Genomic DNA, 18,282 nt, shown 5'->3' with positions numbered 1-18,282 from the left:
TCAGATCATATATATCAATTAAAAATAATGAGGTGGTAAATGTATTTGCTACTGAAACCGGGAGTGCACCATGGTTCTATTTTAGGTCCTTTATTATTTTCTTCATATGTAGCAGATATAAAATCCTGTTTAAACAATTCCAATATACTATAGTATGCAGAAGATTCACAATGAAGTTTTTTCTGTACTCTATGCTCTTATATATAATATATAAAATAGGTTCCACGAAAACCTTCCCTGGATAATATTATTACGTATTTCAAATAAATATTTGATAAAAATACGATGAATTTAATCAACTTCAACACAATAATATCTAGTTTTTCATATTTCATATTATTTTGTAAAAATAATGAAAATCTTGACACATTACATTTGATCATACTTTATAATTGTTTTACTAATGATATAAATATTTCATACTTCATAAAACTATCTGAAGTAAATGTTTGGTTACAAATTGCACTTGATCTAAGATTAAATGTTAAAGCATCGGGAAGTTTCAGACGGTACATAATCAAATATTAATTTTCAATTTCGTCGATCTCTCTCATATCCATCAAACGTTGTTAGAACACCATATTATCATCATCAACGTGATTATTAAACCATCAGTGACCTATTTCCATACATACAAACCATTACCTAACTCTCGGCTATACAGCAGCGCAACCAAATTGAGATGATTAAAAATATATACAACATACAGCACGATCTGCAAAGGGATGATTACATAATCTGATGATAATTAGTGACTGTTATATGTCAAAATGAAGTATTATCAAAACACTAAAAGGTTTACAAACACACTATTCAACTACTGTATTAAAAGGAGTTACAACCTATCGTAATTTTTTAAAAACGATCTTGTACAGAGTGTTACAGCATAACTTTTTTAAAAACTTGTATGAATCAGGAAGCTTGAATTTGATTTTTACAATGTAAATACATACCCGAAGCTTTGTTTTACATAGTTTTCAAAAGCTCTTTCAAGCAGAGCAGACGTATACAATTATTTTTTGAATTTTGAAGCAGGCTGGCATATTGGATCCAAATTCAAATCATATAACCTCGGTTGAAAAAAATGCCTATAATATGTTTACATACTAGCCCAAATTCAGTGGCACTGTCACTTCATTTTCTCCTAAGAACCAAGGACTAAGGTCAGGAAATTGCACGCCATCCTGTGACTTTGGATGGAGTTCTTTAGGATTGGTGTCGCTTTTTTTTTATTCACAAGCCCACATTACTATATAAACAATCGCATCTTCAGGAACGACACCCAGAAGACGTATAAACCAGCCAACCTGGGTACAAGGTACCTCACAGGTCATTGCCTCCTTAATATTCGTATTCATCAACCTTGAATATCCCCAGGATGTATATATTCAATTTAATAACGAGACTCCGGTGGACGACGTAGATGTTGGCTACCCTGGATACCAGATACCTCGTAGACCGTTTCTATCATGATATTTGTGTTTAGCGATCTCGAAAGTTCCCGAGCAGTAAAATTAAGTTGATTTTTCATTTTTTAACCATTCGAAATGCATTTTTCTTCTGTACAAATACACTTATCATTTCTTATTATATAATTTTTATTATCAAAGCTTTCTAAGGTTTGCCCGAATCGAATGCACTTTGTCTGATTCGTCTTACTGCTCAGACATTCCAAAGTTTTTAGCTTTATTTTTCCTACCCCGTCTTTTTATACGTTATTAACCATAATTTCTTCTTCTGGTATATTTCGTTGTTAAATTATGACCACGTATTTAGTCTTCTTGGGATTAATCATTATATAAATTACGGTCATGTTAAACGATAAGAATTACAATTCTTATCATGTGTTTCACAAATACCTTTACCAAAGATTCTATTACATAAAGTCGTCATTCCAAAATATTATCTGCACTGAAATAATAAAGAATGAAATAAAATAAAACTGGACCCTTGTACGGAAATATTGTCGTCCATAAATCAGGGTGTAGTTAAGTCTGCTTGCGGTGGTGGAATATAACCCCGTTGATTTACGTTTTTCAGGCCTTTACTGAAACAAATAAAGAACTCTGCTGAATCCCACATAGTGCTGGATTGCTCGACTCAAAGGATTTACGACGTCCTGAAGCAGGCGCAACAGATCGGGATGATGAGCGACTACCACAGTTATCTTATCACGTCTCTGGTGAGTATTCCATCGCTTTTCGGCTTTAAGTTAATGCTCGTGTAACTGTGTTTATGAGGGACTCGGGATGGTCTAACGTTAGGTAAAAGTAACTAACTATGAATTATGATAGATAACTGAATATTCCAAATTTTCGTTATACGAGGAAGCTTTACAATTGAATCATTTAAATTGAGACCAAAGTTGATAATATTGTTGATAATTCGTACTGAAAAGAAATTTATATTGTAAAAATATGTCTATGAAGGCAGGGCTGGCTTCAAAATAAACTACAGAAAAAAACGAAAGTTAATAGACAAATAACCGACGGACATAGTTTAGGTCAATCAGTGATCGAAGATGAATTGATGAATCCCATAGATGAAAATATTCGTTAATAACTTCAAAAATAACTTTAGACTTTGCCAAAAACATTTCTGACAAGTTGAGACCTCACAAATTGTCGCGTTTTAATCTCTCAATCGATATCATAAATAAGTTGATTAATTTTTGGAGATTGTCACAAGGAACGAGACCGATTTCTAAGAGAGCCTCAGAGTCAAGGCCAAGCAAACAATATTTATACTTGAGGTTATAATATCAGTATTTTGGAATGAATATGGAGTCTTTGCGACAAGAAACAACCATAAGTGTAGCCTCAGTAGTATTCTGACGTTTTGTTGCTGTATAACAATGCATGACCTCATCTTCTGGATAGGCCACCTACAGTCCAGACTTCGCGCCGATAAAATTTCACTTATTTCACTATCTCGGCTTTTTATCTCACAAGGAATCAGACGTGGTCTTCTCACAGAACCTCAAAGTATGAACGTCTATGAATAGAATGGCGTTACACAACATCTACAGTCTAAACAGGTTATATCTATACTCGACGTTATGCAAACCATGTTTTGGAATGAACATGGAGTCTTCTTTATCGAGTTTATGCACTGTGGGACAAGAATAGATGTAAACGCTCTCTGTCCTACTGTAAACAAATTTAGATATGCAATATAGGGGTCTGCTGAAGTGAAGAAGCATAGAAACACAAAGTCAAAATCTAATCAGATACTTTGAATAGAAAAAGATTAACCACGTGGATCGTGGATTTCCCACAGAATCTCAGAGTCTGAATGTCAATGAATATAATGCCGTCACACACCATCTCCAGTCAAAGCCAAGGCCGAGCAAGCATCCCCACACGCAAGGCTATGGCAAACGTGTTATGGGATGAACAAGGGGTATTTTTATCAAATTTAAGCAGCAATAGACAGCAATAAATGCAGAGGTCAGACTCTATTCTGCCATTTACACTCAAATTCACTATCTTAAAGAGTTTTTCAGCTTTGTGACAGATGATGAGGTAACAGAAGCAGTTCAAGACTGAGTATCTTCAGAGTCAGGTAAACGGAAGTTTCTAAAAAGTTATGGAAAATGCTTAGACAAATATGGAAACTGCTATCCAGTCCAGACTTGGCGTCAATCAATTTTCACATATTCCATTATCTAAAAAAGTTTCTCGGGTCCGCCTCAGATAATGAGGTGACAGAAGCAGTTCTAGTTTGGTTATCCTCTTACTCGGGCAAGCAAAAGCTTGTAAAACGTTTTGACAAATGTGAAAACTGTATAGAAGTATAGAAAAACATTTGGAGGATTGGAAAAGTACAGTTTATTGTCAGAATTTATAATATTTTATATGTGAACGGACTCTGGTTTTCCTATATCGAAAAAAATGTAAATATCATCGTTATTCACACTATATTCTATATATATGCAGTAATATTTCTTTAAAAGGTTCAAGTGTTTTCTAAGGATGCAAATCATATTCGTATATGTTTGAAAGATAAACAAATTACAATATTATCTCGTTTTTTCTTTTGAAAACAAAAATAAGCCGTTGTGTACAAAACGCAATAACTTAAATCTGTCACATAACAAAGTAGATTAAATCAAACCGCCTTTCATCTCATGCAAATCCTCCTAAAATATATTCATTTCAAGATAGTATATTCAATTGTATTGTGTATGAGATGATTACCATTTGTATGTCTAAAGCGTCGATTAAATACATATTTTCTTTTCAATCATCCCAATTGTCTTAAATAATGTAGTGATTAATTAAAACAACAATAACTATACAATTATATAAAGCTTAATTGCGCATTCTGTATAAAAATTATCAGTATGCTTCATTATTGACGCCTTTAATTTTGGTTATGAACTGAAAATTTTTTGTAACAATTTTCATGTCATTTAAACTCCTGTTGGTGTATGGAAGTCCACGTTGAGGCGTCAATTATTCTTTCAATACATTCTACTCGACACCATTTTCTACATTAATGATTTTTTTCTTGTAATAAATTTTCATAGCAGTGTTTGCTTAAAAAGATTTAAAAGAAAAATTATTTCTATACAATGTGTAACGGATGTAACATAGTTTGAAAAGATAAAAAGGTGTCGGTTCAACATAACTTTGCTCATAAAATAAGTTTCAACGAGAACGAAGGCAGTTGGGATATCCTTATATACAGCAACAATTAAACAGGCTATGTCAACTTTATCTGATTTGAAAGCTTTTTGGCTTTTGGTATATTTATAAGATGGATGAACGGTGACATTTTTTTAAATTTTTTCTCATAACCATATGAACATCAATTAGGGCTACAATCTAAAAATATTTCCAGCCTAAAGGATATTCCAAAAGTAGTTTAATAATCAAGGATACAATATTTATTATCCTGATTTTATAAACTTTCTATTTCTAACCATTTTGATGTTCGATCAAGGCGCCTTTTGACAATTCTGTCCTACTTAATAAATTTTATGTACCTTCTGAAATATAACAATCATCATCATTCAATTCATCTGAATCTACTACTGGACACAAGCCTCCCGTAATTAAATCCATCTGAGTCAATTCTGTGCGGTATTCATATAGTTAGATTGCATTCCCTTAATATAGTTGGTCCCCTACTCTGGTGTGCAACTTGACGTCGAGGTCTCCACTCCAAAATCTTTTTGGCGTCCATCCTCAAGCCTAGCTACAGGCCAGCCCGGCTCCACTTTGTAATTCAAATTTATGATAATATAATGGAAAAACCAACTCAATCTATCAAATATTAAAATAGTTAAACAGATAAATTACAAAGGTTGCTCGGGTTGAGCGCATTTTTCTGTAATACAGAGTGTAACCCTAAACTCAAATGATAGTTTAACATCTCTTAAAATGTCAGATGTAACTGCAGCAAATACGTTTCTAATCCGAATTTCTATTCACGATATTAGTCGGTGTAGTACTAAAACAATACCTTTCACGTTTTCCACTAAAAAAAAATCTATATTAACCTCCTCTTCTTATCCATCTATTTGGAAATTTTCTATTTAGATATTCCATTGCAGCTAATTGAAAATGCACCGTCTAACTGCAACCACTTCTTCGCTCTATTTTGAAAAGAAATATGCCAATAGATCTGGCTCATTTCAGGGTTGTAATGTTGTAATATTGTTTCAGGACCTGCATGGTGTGAATTTAGAAGAATTTAAATACGGCGGAACTAATATTACAGCATTCAGATTGGTTGATCCAGATGGTCCGGAAGTTCATAAAATTATACGAGATTGGAATGCGGGAATCGATATAAAAAACCGAAAAGGTGAACCACCACCGTTGTATAGGGTAAGTATTTTATAGTGATTAAATAGGAAAGATGCCAGTTGAATGATGAATCGGACAAAAGTTTACAGTACTCAAAAAAAAAGAGATCAATAACACAAACAAAGTTAAAACAACAAAGTAATTACTATTCTGAATAATGCTTATAAAATAATGTCAATTATAAGACAGAGACGATTGGCAAAAGCAAAACAAATAGTAGTGTTATGCGCAAGGTAAATCCACAATTGATGCGATGCATACAATTAACCAAATCTTTAGAAAAAACACATGAAAACCAAATTAATATGTTTATATGGTGTTTCTAGATTTAGATTTGATTCTATAAATAAGAAACATACGGTTCCAAAACCAAAGACCAAAATATAAAAACAAAACTGAAAAGACTTATTGCAATGCCTATGATCAGATCAAAATCTGTACTGTGTAATAACCAGCAAAGGAAAAACTGAAGAGTTCACAATTAATGAGCTAACGCAAGAGCATATATTGAGAACTGTGAATAAAAGAAAAAAAAAGGGACAAGGAATTAGGTTAATAATAAATAAAAATAAAACAAGATATGGAAGTAATTGAGAAAGAGAAAAAATAAAAATAAAAGATTGTACTTTTGAAAGAGTACAAAACTATGATGAACAGCATTGGGGAAAGACGACCAGAAATGGAATAAAAAATTATAGCAGCTAATAGAGCATAACGTGCAAATAAGATGTTAAAAAGTAAAATATCAACCAAGAAGACCAAAATGAATATTTACAAAACAATGATAAGAACAATACTATTTTCCTGTGAATAAACAATTAAAACAAGAGAAGAAAATCGGAAATATTAAAGCCGATTAACATTAATGAAAATGAGGATAAATAGCGTGTGATTTATGGAATAAAAGATTCAGTTAAAAGAATAGAATCACCAATCATGAAATGGTTTGGACATTGGTGGAGAATAAGCGCAGTTCCAGTGGGATTACAGTGCTACAATGGGATCCAGGATTTAAAGGTGGAAAGGGAAGGTGCATATTAAAGAAATTGAAAGAAACGGAGAAGGAATGCAGTACAATGAAAGAAATGACCAATGGAATATAATTAACGACCCTATTAAGGATTTGTAGCCATACGACGCGCCAATTTGGGAGCGAATCCTCATTGGCACTTGAGAGATGCGCAGAACGAGTCGAAGAACACACCTTGTAGTCCTTACATCATGAATAATACTTATGTTAACGTGGGTATTATCAAAAAAAGTTATTAATAAAAATTGGAAGTAACGATTTAAGTTCACTTTTTAGTAATAGATTCCCGTGGATGATTTCTATTACAATTAGTTTAAAAAGCACAAAATACCCGTCAACATTTATTTACAAATAATTCATGTGTTTATATTTAGATTTTAATGTAAAAGTGCTCAAATCTTTTAAATACCCTGTATAATTCAGTGAAACTCTGTTGTTTTTTAGCCGTTGATTTGGGTTCTTTGTTGAGAAATGAAAAGTCCAAGGTTGACAAAATGTTCATTTTATTGAACAGAGTTTCAAAAGGTACCTTTTGAATTGTTTCACAATACTTGTTTCGATTAACAAAACTCTTGCTAAACAATCGTCGGATTGTTGCTCGATACTTAACAGTTCTTGAGATTACAAATTGGAGCACGTTTGCCTGTCGCCATTTCATTTCGTTTTTTTTTTACTGTCACTTGAACATATCAAAAGGTGCTTATCGCCTGCCAACTTAACTAAATTAAAAATTAACATGAGCATGGTTACTAACTTTGACTTTATATAAAACAAAATAGTTTGAGGTAAGGATAGGGTCAAGGTTAGGATAGATCGGGTTAGTTGTCAATTTGATCTATTGGAAAACTAATTATAGTTAGTTTCCTTTAGAAAATACAAAGAAATATCTTTTTGTACCAATTGTATCTAGTTTAATCGGTTTTTCTTAAACGGGCGTAAGTCCATGAAAGTAAACTTTCGGGAAACTAAAAAAAACTGTTTAAATCAAAATATTTCACTTGAAACATTTTTTAAAAAATGTCAACATGTAAGGAAATTCTATTTACAGCAATATTCAAAATTTCACACTTGTATATTTATCCATAATTTAGTTATGTTGGTCTAAAAATGTGGAAATGTGGTCATTTTGAAAAAATCATGTTCCAAGGAAATAAAAACCATTAAATTTCAAGTAAAAACTGTTATTTTTATTGTAAGGCAATGTTTACAATTTACTAAAAAGATAGTAAAATTATTTAACTGAGTTTAAAAGAAAAAAAAATTGAAGATATAGATTTGAGGCTATTTTTCTGATTTATTGGTCATCATTGGTTTCTTCAACCTCGAAATCGCTAGTACGGGACTTTCCAATAGGGACAATGATCCAAATCGGCCAATTCCCAAGAGTTGAGCATCGCCAAGACGACTTTATGGCGAATTTTGCATAAGGATCTTACTTTACAATCATAAAAGATCAGGCTCACCCAAGAATTGAAGCCGGTGGACCATTCGAAGCGACGTACGTTCTCCGATTGGGCTCTGGAAAAGATGCGGTATTGGGGCGGGTGAAAATCCACATAAGATTAATGAAAAACCCCTTCATCCACAAAAAATAACTGTTTAGTGCGTTACAATCGATTTATTGAGGCAGAAGTTTGATGAGCGTGTTATCTCAAGAAATGGACCAGTCGATTGGCCGCCTAGTTCGTGCGATTTAACACCTCTAGATTTTTTTCATTGGGGCTACGTCAAGTCATTGGTCTATGCTAATAAGCCGACAACGTTGGATGAGTTCAAAGCCAACATTGAACGCGAAATAGCAGCCGTTTCGGCCGAACTGTTTGGAAAATTGTGTCCAACGTATTAACCGCTGCAAACGTACACGCGGTGGCCATATGAGCAAAGTCGAGTTCTATTCATAAATGTTTTGAATGTACTTCAACCCGATAATGAAGTTTTTGAAATATCTCAAATGGTTTTCATTTTATTTTGAAAAAAAGTTGTCAAGTCCTTATTGGAAAACCCTTTAATCTCTTGAGTTGACCAGTCACAACTTTCTTCGGAAAATCCCCGATGCTCGTTTGGAATGTAGGCTCTCAGTATTTTAATATCTTCAATCTTTGCAGTTTTTATTGGCACTCGATCTTGGTAAGCGTTAACCGAAAGTGGGGAGAGAGTATCTGCTTTTGTCTTAGCCAGTAAAAATTTGTGATGAATAATATCATTTATTGTAGGGTAGACTTTAACACATCCTTTTCACTTTGTTTCATAATCGAACATAAAGAAAGTACTAATCTGAAAGTACATTTTATCATTCTTATACGTGTTTATTCCTTTTATTTCTTGTGATATACAATATTTTTTGTACAACCTATTTTGCCATTTCTTGGGTCATGTTTCTTTAAAGCCTATCTTTTGGACTTTTGAAATAAATCAAAAAATTAAAATGCTGATTTGACCTATTTCCACAGCTCTTTTAACAAAAAGCAATGTATTCTGATATTTTAACTACAAAACCCCCAAAAACCTGTAAATCGCTTAAAAAACGAATCAGTTCTAGTTGCAGTAAAATTATGTCGTAATATGTATCAACGTAAACTTCTTTCTTGGCATTGCTTCCACAACATTCGTTTAATTAAACCGTACAAAGACACGTTTTTGTGAGAGGAAATTCATATTCCCGTACATACTAACTTACACCATTCTGTAGTACCTGTGTATATACACGTGTAATTTTATTTCCGCAAACGGTGTCACATGAAATATAATAATTTCCTTCTATTTTATCAAATGTTTACAACGTGACCAAAAATGTTGGTTGAATACTGGATGGTTTATAAAAAAACTACCAAAACATTAAATTAATTTGAGTTAGAAATACTGAAACCATTTGATTTGAAAACAATATTATTATCATCTTTAATATCATTATTGTATGTTTCACTATTGACTATTCTCAACCAAGAAAGAAATATTTCATACAATATGAAAATTAATAATGTAATAATCTGTGAATAACTTTATGTTTTCAATTTATTTTCAAATGAACATCAAGCCAAATTTATCAATATTATAATAATTGTTCAAGTTGTGAAGGAACGGAAAAAAGAAAACTGATTTTGAATTATTTTATTATAATATAGAGAAAAATTTGTATGGAATTAGTTAAAAGATATTGAAATAATATTTTTATTGTGATTATATTTTCCAGTCCTCAAAACAGACTTGCTAAAACACCTATATAACCACTGAATGACAAATAAAACTTAAAAATTAAAAAAAATCAATCGGGAAAACGCGTTAACACAATTTTATTTTTATGTAAAAACAGCACAAGATTGTAAGCCATTTCACACTATTACCGAGTGGAGATGCCTCTGGGTATTAATATTGAGCATCTGTAGGTTGTAGTGCTCGGGAAAGACGTGCCTTAGTAGCCTCAGGCTTGCACGTCTCCAGAGAAAAGAGATGAATTCAAGTTCTGGGCGTCTGCAGTGCGAACTCGGAGCCACGTCTGCCTGGATACATGATATAAAATCACCCAAATCGTTTATCAGATTACTTTAAATGATATTTCGATTTTTTTCTGTAGGTTGTAGTTCTCGGAAAAGATGTGCCTTGCTGATTCCACAGAATTGTACTCCTCCAAAGAAATGAGTCACGTCTGCTTGTCGAGTAGGTTTTACAAAAACTGCTCTAAGCTGGATTATGTTAGACAGCTTGACAGATATTATTAACAACGACAAATTGCTAATTTTATCGTACATTTTTTAAAAAAATATCCATAGCTATTGTCCCCGCTGTGCCTTTTGTATAATTTGGTTCAGGAAAACAACATCTGCCTTTTCTGGAAAAACAAGTATATATTTCATCTGAGATATAATTCTTGGTATTCAATTAAATTGTATTTAGAATATATAATAAAGCACCAATTACTTCTTTCCGAATTTAATAAGAAGGACGTAACCAATATTCATATTTTCTAGATTGGGAACGTCAAACTCTACTTCTTCCTCCGGCATCTTATCATCAACATCACTTAATCTTAGCAACTGATTCTCACTGGAATCAGAATTTGACAATGACTTTGTCCTTTCTACGCTTTTCAGTTTCTCAAAAATTATGTGCCTTTTTTAACTGCTTTGCTTTCTGCTTCATCTCATTTTGTTCTTCTTCTGTTTATAAAACTTGTAGTCGATATTTTTCTAGCATATTATAAACCCTGGATATTCTTCGTTACTTAGATTTCTTTCCATTGAAAAACTTTTTAGGATATGTCCCTGAAAGAAAGAGATTCGTTGGATAAATTAGTAGGATAAGGAGAATTTTTAAAAGGAGGAGGGTTTTTTGGAATGAGCCCTGATATAGGCATTTTTTTCCTCGCAGAGCCAGGGATATGGCCGTAGGGATCCTGGAGATTACGTATTATCATTAGTTTAGAAGCCTAACAAGCTATTGGCTGGAAATACTGAAACATAAGGTGGAATAACATTTAAAGACGTTTTGGGAGATATAGATATTCATATGATGATAAAGAAGAAACGATTATTGAATCATGCTCGTGCATTTATGTGCCTATTGTTTCCTTGTGCCCCACTTCTAACTACGTACAACAAAAAAAATCAAAATAACCTAACACTAAGAAGAATTTTTATTAAGTTTTAATGTTCTTATTTTCATTTTTGCTGCAAGGATATCCAGGATAACACCACCTTTGTTAAGGTAAGTCCCTTTAATATGTACTAAAGTGCAATTCGTAGTAATCACCTAATATTGTGTCTGGAAGAGGAAATTAAATTAAACCGAACGGTTACGATTGATGATAAGTTTAGAAAATGTATATTTTGGTTTTTTTCAATCCAGCAAACAAATAGTTCATGAAAAACTATGTCGAACAAAACCGTTATTTAGAGAGGTTGGTTTAACTAATAATAGTAACAAGAAGACTGGAAAGAAACTACCCCACAGACTTTCAAAATGATGAGGAATTTTCGTTCGAGAAGATTTCGTTGTAATTTAATCCAATACTAGCTTTTACCCGCGGCTTCGTTCGCATCGAATCCATTAAATAAGTATCAGAAATCATTATAATAGAGAAATAGAGAAAGAACGAACTCTGTAGCTATAATAGAACCTGAGATATAGATTTTTGAATGTAGAAAAATTGCCAAAAACCTACAAAAATCCATAACTCCACATTGAATGTCCGCGCCAGCTCATCTCCAACTCAACCGATTTAAGTGTTCAAAAACTCAAAAGAAAGAGGGTGTTTCAATGAGTGTTCATAAACCAAAACGAATTCTCTATCTTGAACAGAACCTGAGATATTGAGGGTAGAACGTGTGTATGTGAAAAACTCCCATAAGTAATGTACAGGGGAAAATCATATTTGAGTATAACTTGAGAATGGTGAAAATTAGATGAAATCCGATGGTTGATGGCTGATCTGTGCATCAATACCTTTCATTGAAAAAAAAAATTAATCAAATCGGTTGGGTAGAACGCCTGAACGGACTCGGAATGGAAATCATCAATTTTTTTAATATATAAGATATAAAATTCTCGTTTGGCGGTGTTTGTAATTGAACTCCTCCGAAACGGCTTGAACAATTCTCATGGAATTTTGTGTGCATATCAGGTAAATCAGAGAATCGAACAACATCTAGTTTCATCCCCCTAAATGTTAAGGATAGTCCACCCCTAATTTTTTTTCAATTTTTTAGATAAATTTTTTTATTTGTTAATTAAAAACTTTAATTTTTTTGGCAAGATCAACCCCCATTTTTCCATAGCGATTTTTTTTAAGGAACACCAGTTGATGCGTGCCCCGGTTTATTCAAATCAAATAGTTTGAGTCGTGTATGTACAGTCAATCCAAGGCAGACTTAGTGCTTTTATCTGCGACTGTTGTTGATTGATGTCACCGGACCATTGTCATTTCAAAATATACGAAAGGTAGATGGACAACAGTATCCAATGTATAAAGATGCATGCCTTGCTAGAAGAAGACAATCATTGTCATGCTTGCTGAAGCAGCATTAAACTGGACATGAATACAAATAAGTCTACTATTTGCTATATACTAACTACATGTTTCCCGGCCCGAGCACAAATCTTGTGGTATAATCACAAAGATTCAATGACTGTACAATGAAGCATTGATTGCTATCGAGGATCACTGAATCGAAGTGCACCTGATTTATTCATCACAGATATGAATCGTGAATTACAGTACGATACTGTAGAAATGGTAGACATTGTTAGTCGCACTGTTCCAGTACTAAATGATGTCCAAAAATTTATTCACGACCGCCTTAAGCTGGCAGTTGCGGCAGGACAAGGAGGATTCTTTTTTGGATGCACCAGGTGGAACTGACCAAACGTTCCTTATTTCGTTACTTTTTGACGAGATACGATCAAAAAATGGCATCGCATTGGCCGTTGCATCTTCTGGCATTGCAGCAACTTTATTAGATGGAGGTAGAACAGCTCATTCAACATTTAAGCTGCCATTGGACATTCGAAGGAATTCAAACGCAGTATGCAACATAAAAAACAATCGTGTATGGCTGTAACAATGTAAAATTATTATCTGGGATAAATGCATTATGGCATATTGGACATTAAATGATATAAAAAACAACGATAAACTATTTGGCTTGCTTAAAATCATCGTGACTGTTGAAGTACAACTGACGGTGAACATGCGCGTTCAAATGCTTCAGGATCCATCCGCCGAAACTTCTAACAACTGTTGGGTATTGGCGAAGGAAAAGTTGTTGTTCATGAAAATACTGGATGATGCATAAAATTACGGACTTTTGCATAATTATCGACTCGCAAAATACTCTTATCGATAACATATTTCCCGATGTACACACACAATATGAAAATCATAAGTGGCTGGCTGAAAGAGCGATTTTCGCAGCAAAAAATGTGGAAGTCAATGGGTTAAATTTAAAGATACAACAGTTGTTGCCTGGGGATTTGGTGTCATACAAATCTATCGATGCAGTTTGCGATACCAACGAAAGTGTGAATTATCCAATTGAGTTTTTAAATTCATTGGATTTGCCAGGCATGTGGCGTGCCACCACACCATTTACAATTGAAGGTTGGATCTCCGATCTTCCTGCTTCGTAACTTGAACCCACCACGGCTGTGTAATGGCACACGATTATTCATTAAAGGATTAATGAAAAACTGCCATGATTCCTACAGATGTGCCAATTGAATTCAAACGCACTCAATTTCCAATTACATTGGCATTCGCTTGGGAAGACCATCCAGTTTGTTTGTGTTGGCTAAAAACGAATTTTCATTATCTACAACGTTTCAAGTACGTCCGTACATACTTACAGTAAGTTAGTTATTTGTATTTAACCAAAAAAATATTTCGTAGATATAATTTATATTGCAGAACAACGTTTGCAGGGTCAGCTAGTAATCCTATATTTTTCTAAACTGTGCCAAAAAGCTCGTAGTTTTTGACTGAAAAACATGACATTGTGAGTTTGCAACCACATGATTCATACATTATTTTCATAATAAATGTTAGAATTTACACCTTGAATACCAAAGAAATGTTTAGAGGAATGAGAAAAACTTTTATCACCTCTTAGTAATTGTGAAACGCTAGTTTGACGACTCCATACAACTTATATGTAAACTAGATTATCTAATATCGACTTCTTGGTTTAAACTAGGTATTCATATATCTTCATCGATTGTCCCATTCTTGTTGCGTTCTAATGATTCGACAAGATCGCGATTCTTTTATCAAATAAGTTTAAAATCTACACAATACTCCACTGTTTTCTTACAACGTTGCACTCAAAATATTATATTTCGCGACGTCTTCATTATGTTCAAATGGAACCCCTCTGACAATCGACAAAGTTTGTGTAATCTTTCTTATCTTCACAGAACTTTGTATAATGTGACTTGAGAATTTTAAGCTTCACTTCTTAATAATCGTAAACCACGTCGACATGATAAAAACTTTGAGATCAGCTGGCAATTAAAATTAAATAAATGTTTTGTTATAATATAAGTATATAAAGGTAGTCACGCACGCATCGAACGGTTCGGTTTTCACGAGTGTGATTAAAAACATTGATTTAAATGGTTTTCGAATCATCCGTACGGAGTGTCAACTTAAGAAAACTGCTAGTCTTGCGGAAATATTGAAAAAATCTGGTATCATCATCAATCAGATCAGGTAATTATGTGTTATACTCCATACTCCTGTCTCTGATTGATTTGATGAACCCAAATTGGGGGCTTTTTGGCCAGCTCAAGCTCTTTCTCTTCATCTTCTGCCAGCAAGCAAATCAAAAACCAAACGCACGAGTCTTTCTCAGCGAAAGTACGCCACTCAAACTTACGACTGGCGAGAGACCTCGGAATCGGTAATTTGTGGAGCTTACAAACCTTCGCAGCCGTCGAAATAAATCCGATCCGTTCGTTGCGAACGCTCCGTCCGATGACGACAAGTGTGTGACTACCTTAAAGAGTACCTATTCGCAAAACTGATGTACCAGAACGAATTTTAACCTTGTAATAACGGTGCGCACGACAAAAATATTCTTAGTATCTCATCTTTCCCTAATATTAAACAAAATTCCCAATATCAGTTTTAAAAATATGGAATATTAACATTTACGAAAATTAAGAGCTTGGATATTCTAGAAAGATTTTCACATAAATTTCTAATTTGAAAAGCAAATAAATTTATTTCTTTGTGTAGTGGATATTTACTATTTATTACATGAATTATACAAACTATATCCTATTCAATTCAATCCTACTCAATATCTAGCATACAATACCAGTCAAAAGTTTTTGCCCATCGTATAGTTTGGGTGATACACAACATATATAGATAAGAATAAAGTAATAAGGAAACTACAGTTTTGTTTTGATTATTTCGGTGCCTATTTTGTGTTTTCTGTAACAATAATTATCGTCCAATCAAAAAATGTAAAATAGAAGAATGACTTCCTTATCCAATTTATCCCACAATAACTCAATCGGTTTGAGGTCGGGCGACTGTAACGGCTAAATCGTTACTTCCAGTACGTTCTTCCTTTGTAATTCTTTCCAAATATTCTTTGTACAACTTCGAAGAAGGCTTGGTATCGGGCGCTGGCCAGAACGTACTACATTTTCTCTTAATATTTTTATTGCCTTTTTTTCTTCATAATCCCTTTAATTTTTACCAGATCCCCAAATCATAACAAAGTCTCTACCGGGATTAACACATGGATATAACATCCGTCCTTCTTCTGACTCTTCTCTTAAGCCCAAAAACCACAAACTTTAACTCATCACTACATAAAACTCTCTCTAACTTTTCATGTGTACAATTTTTATTCACTGTAACCTCTTAATTTTATTTTGACGTCTTAAAAGATGTTTTCTTCCTGCCACCCTGCCAACAATGTCAGCTCCTCTCTAACTTCTTTCCAGTGTAAAAGTACTCAAAGGCAAATCCCTAGATTCATTGATCTGAGCTGCTATCCCTGAGTCCGTGAGTCGTCGATCACATTTACTAATCTATACAATACGTTTTCTATCGACAAAATTCCTGGTGGATGCATATTTTTTCACATTGTATTCCACGGTACATCGTAGAATTTTTAATTCGGTGGCAACGATACGGTTGGTTTTTCCTAGACTGTGAAGATTAATGCACGACTACCCATTTTAAAACCTACAAGTTTGAATTTGCGAGAACGAAAACAATTTGTATACGAAAAAATAACTTGGTCCAAGAGGTATAAATCACAGCACGTTCTTGAGTCTCACAACTAGGACTAAACTACAATCATAAACACATAAAAAATAATTCAGCGTCTAAGAATAAGTTTTAACTTGTCCCACGGACACTATTATTTTTGATTTATAAGGCACCGTTTCGACTTTCGACGTGTATTATTTTGAAATTCATTAAATAGATTATGGGGTGGGTGAAAACTTTTGACTGGTAGTGTAAGTCGAGACAATGGCGAACCTGTATCACGTAGATCTGCGTAGTTATAAGTTATAACTCGTTTCATTAAGTCTTCTTAATTGTCTGGTCGATTAACGTAGACCATCCTTTTGAAATGTACTAACAGGAAAAAATCAAGGGAGTAAGATCAAGTGACTTATGTGACCACTACATTGATCCACGTCTTCCAGTTTCCATTTCTATTAAACTGGTTATCCAGAACTCTTCGGCTATTAAGACCACAATATGGTATTTGACTTCTTATTCTAAAAATGTAATTTTGTGCATTAGTTCATCGTAACTTTTTATAATAAATTGCATTGTAGAAAATAAATTTTGCATACGAACTTAATGCGTAATACCTAAATAAAGGCAAGTAAATAATCTGTAGCTCTACAAATTATGTTCTTGATAGATGAATGATGCAAACAATGAATCTAATTACTCATAAGTAATATTAAGTACTTCTTTTTTCTACTTTTGGCGAGCGATATCTTTCTCAAGATAGATTTTGTCTCTCATCTTCCACAAACACCTATTGTTGCCCACAAAACTTATCAATTTACCGTTATCCATATTGAAATGATCAAATTCAAGTCACGAAAACAATCAAAACAGATACAAGACAGACGAAAGAATCAAATTTGTTTTATCGCTTAAATAGTTCTGATGACGTTGTATATATTCCGACGTGGTGGTCTCTGCTCCGGAAACGCTTCCATCAGAAAAAGGCACTTTTATGGGTTGATTCTAGCTATCAAATGTCTTCATTTTATATTTCATTGGTCTCCAGATTTAGTACTCTGGAGCTTAGTAGTCTCGAAGACTTTGAGGAGCAGATAGAGCCCGGTTCAATAAATCTCAAGTCTTATAAAGGGTTCATCCTCCCTATTGTTTGCTATTTCTTCTTCCTTTACTTCGATGTATACCGAAACTCATTATAGAATAACTCCTATACTCTAACGAATTCGCAAGAACACATTTTCGTTCCCATAATTAAGAACTACTGAAATGCAAACGCTGAAATTAATAGCAGGACACATATTATTGGACCTCAAGAGAAATGATGAAGTCATAACATGTGACATTCAGGATGTAGTGAGATGGGCAACAAATCGACGAAGGGAATAGAGAAACCATGTGGACAGAATGTCAGATGACCGGTTGGCAAAGATTGCAAAGGAAGAAAAACCGAATACATCTAGACCACCAGGACGACCACCTACAAGATGGTATGAAAGCTGGTCTTCATCATCCCAGCTGCAGCTAGGCAACAATTGATGCAAACACAGTACTAAGTCTTAACGAATGATGAAGAAGAAGAAAAGACATTTTCGTCCAAAGCATCCAAAGTGGAATTTAAATTCTCTAACATTCCAATCATTTTTAGAAAGGATTTGGCGATCGATTTGAGACAACTTATAGTTTGTAAAGATGTTTAGCATAAGTTCAATTATTTTGTC

The 18,282-nt window shown here is 33.7% G+C and overlaps 1 protein-coding gene across 2 annotated transcripts in view; it reads left to right on the top strand.

Moving 5' to 3' along the window:
• LOC130441509 (glutamate receptor ionotropic, kainate 2) overlaps positions 1–18,282 on the top strand; it is a 111,442-nt gene that overhangs the window by 56,479 nt on the left and 36,681 nt on the right. For both annotated transcript variants that reach the window (XM_056775225.1, XM_056775227.1), the window contains exons 6-8: positions 2,041–2,182; positions 5,673–5,837; positions 11,518–11,547. In XM_056775225.1, coding sequence (XP_056631203.1) covers positions 2,041–2,182; positions 5,673–5,837; positions 11,518–11,547 — 337 coding nt within the window. The remainder of the gene's footprint in view (positions 1–2,040; positions 2,183–5,672; positions 5,838–11,517; positions 11,548–18,282) is intronic.

This window comes from Diorhabda sublineata, chromosome 3 (genome assembly GCF_026230105.1).
Source record: "Diorhabda sublineata isolate icDioSubl1.1 chromosome 3, icDioSubl1.1, whole genome shotgun sequence".
Lineage (NCBI taxonomy): Eukaryota > Metazoa > Arthropoda > Insecta > Coleoptera > Chrysomelidae > Diorhabda > Diorhabda sublineata.
The sequence above is the reverse complement of the archived record's forward strand: the minus strand, read 5'-3'. Positions and strand labels throughout refer to the sequence as shown.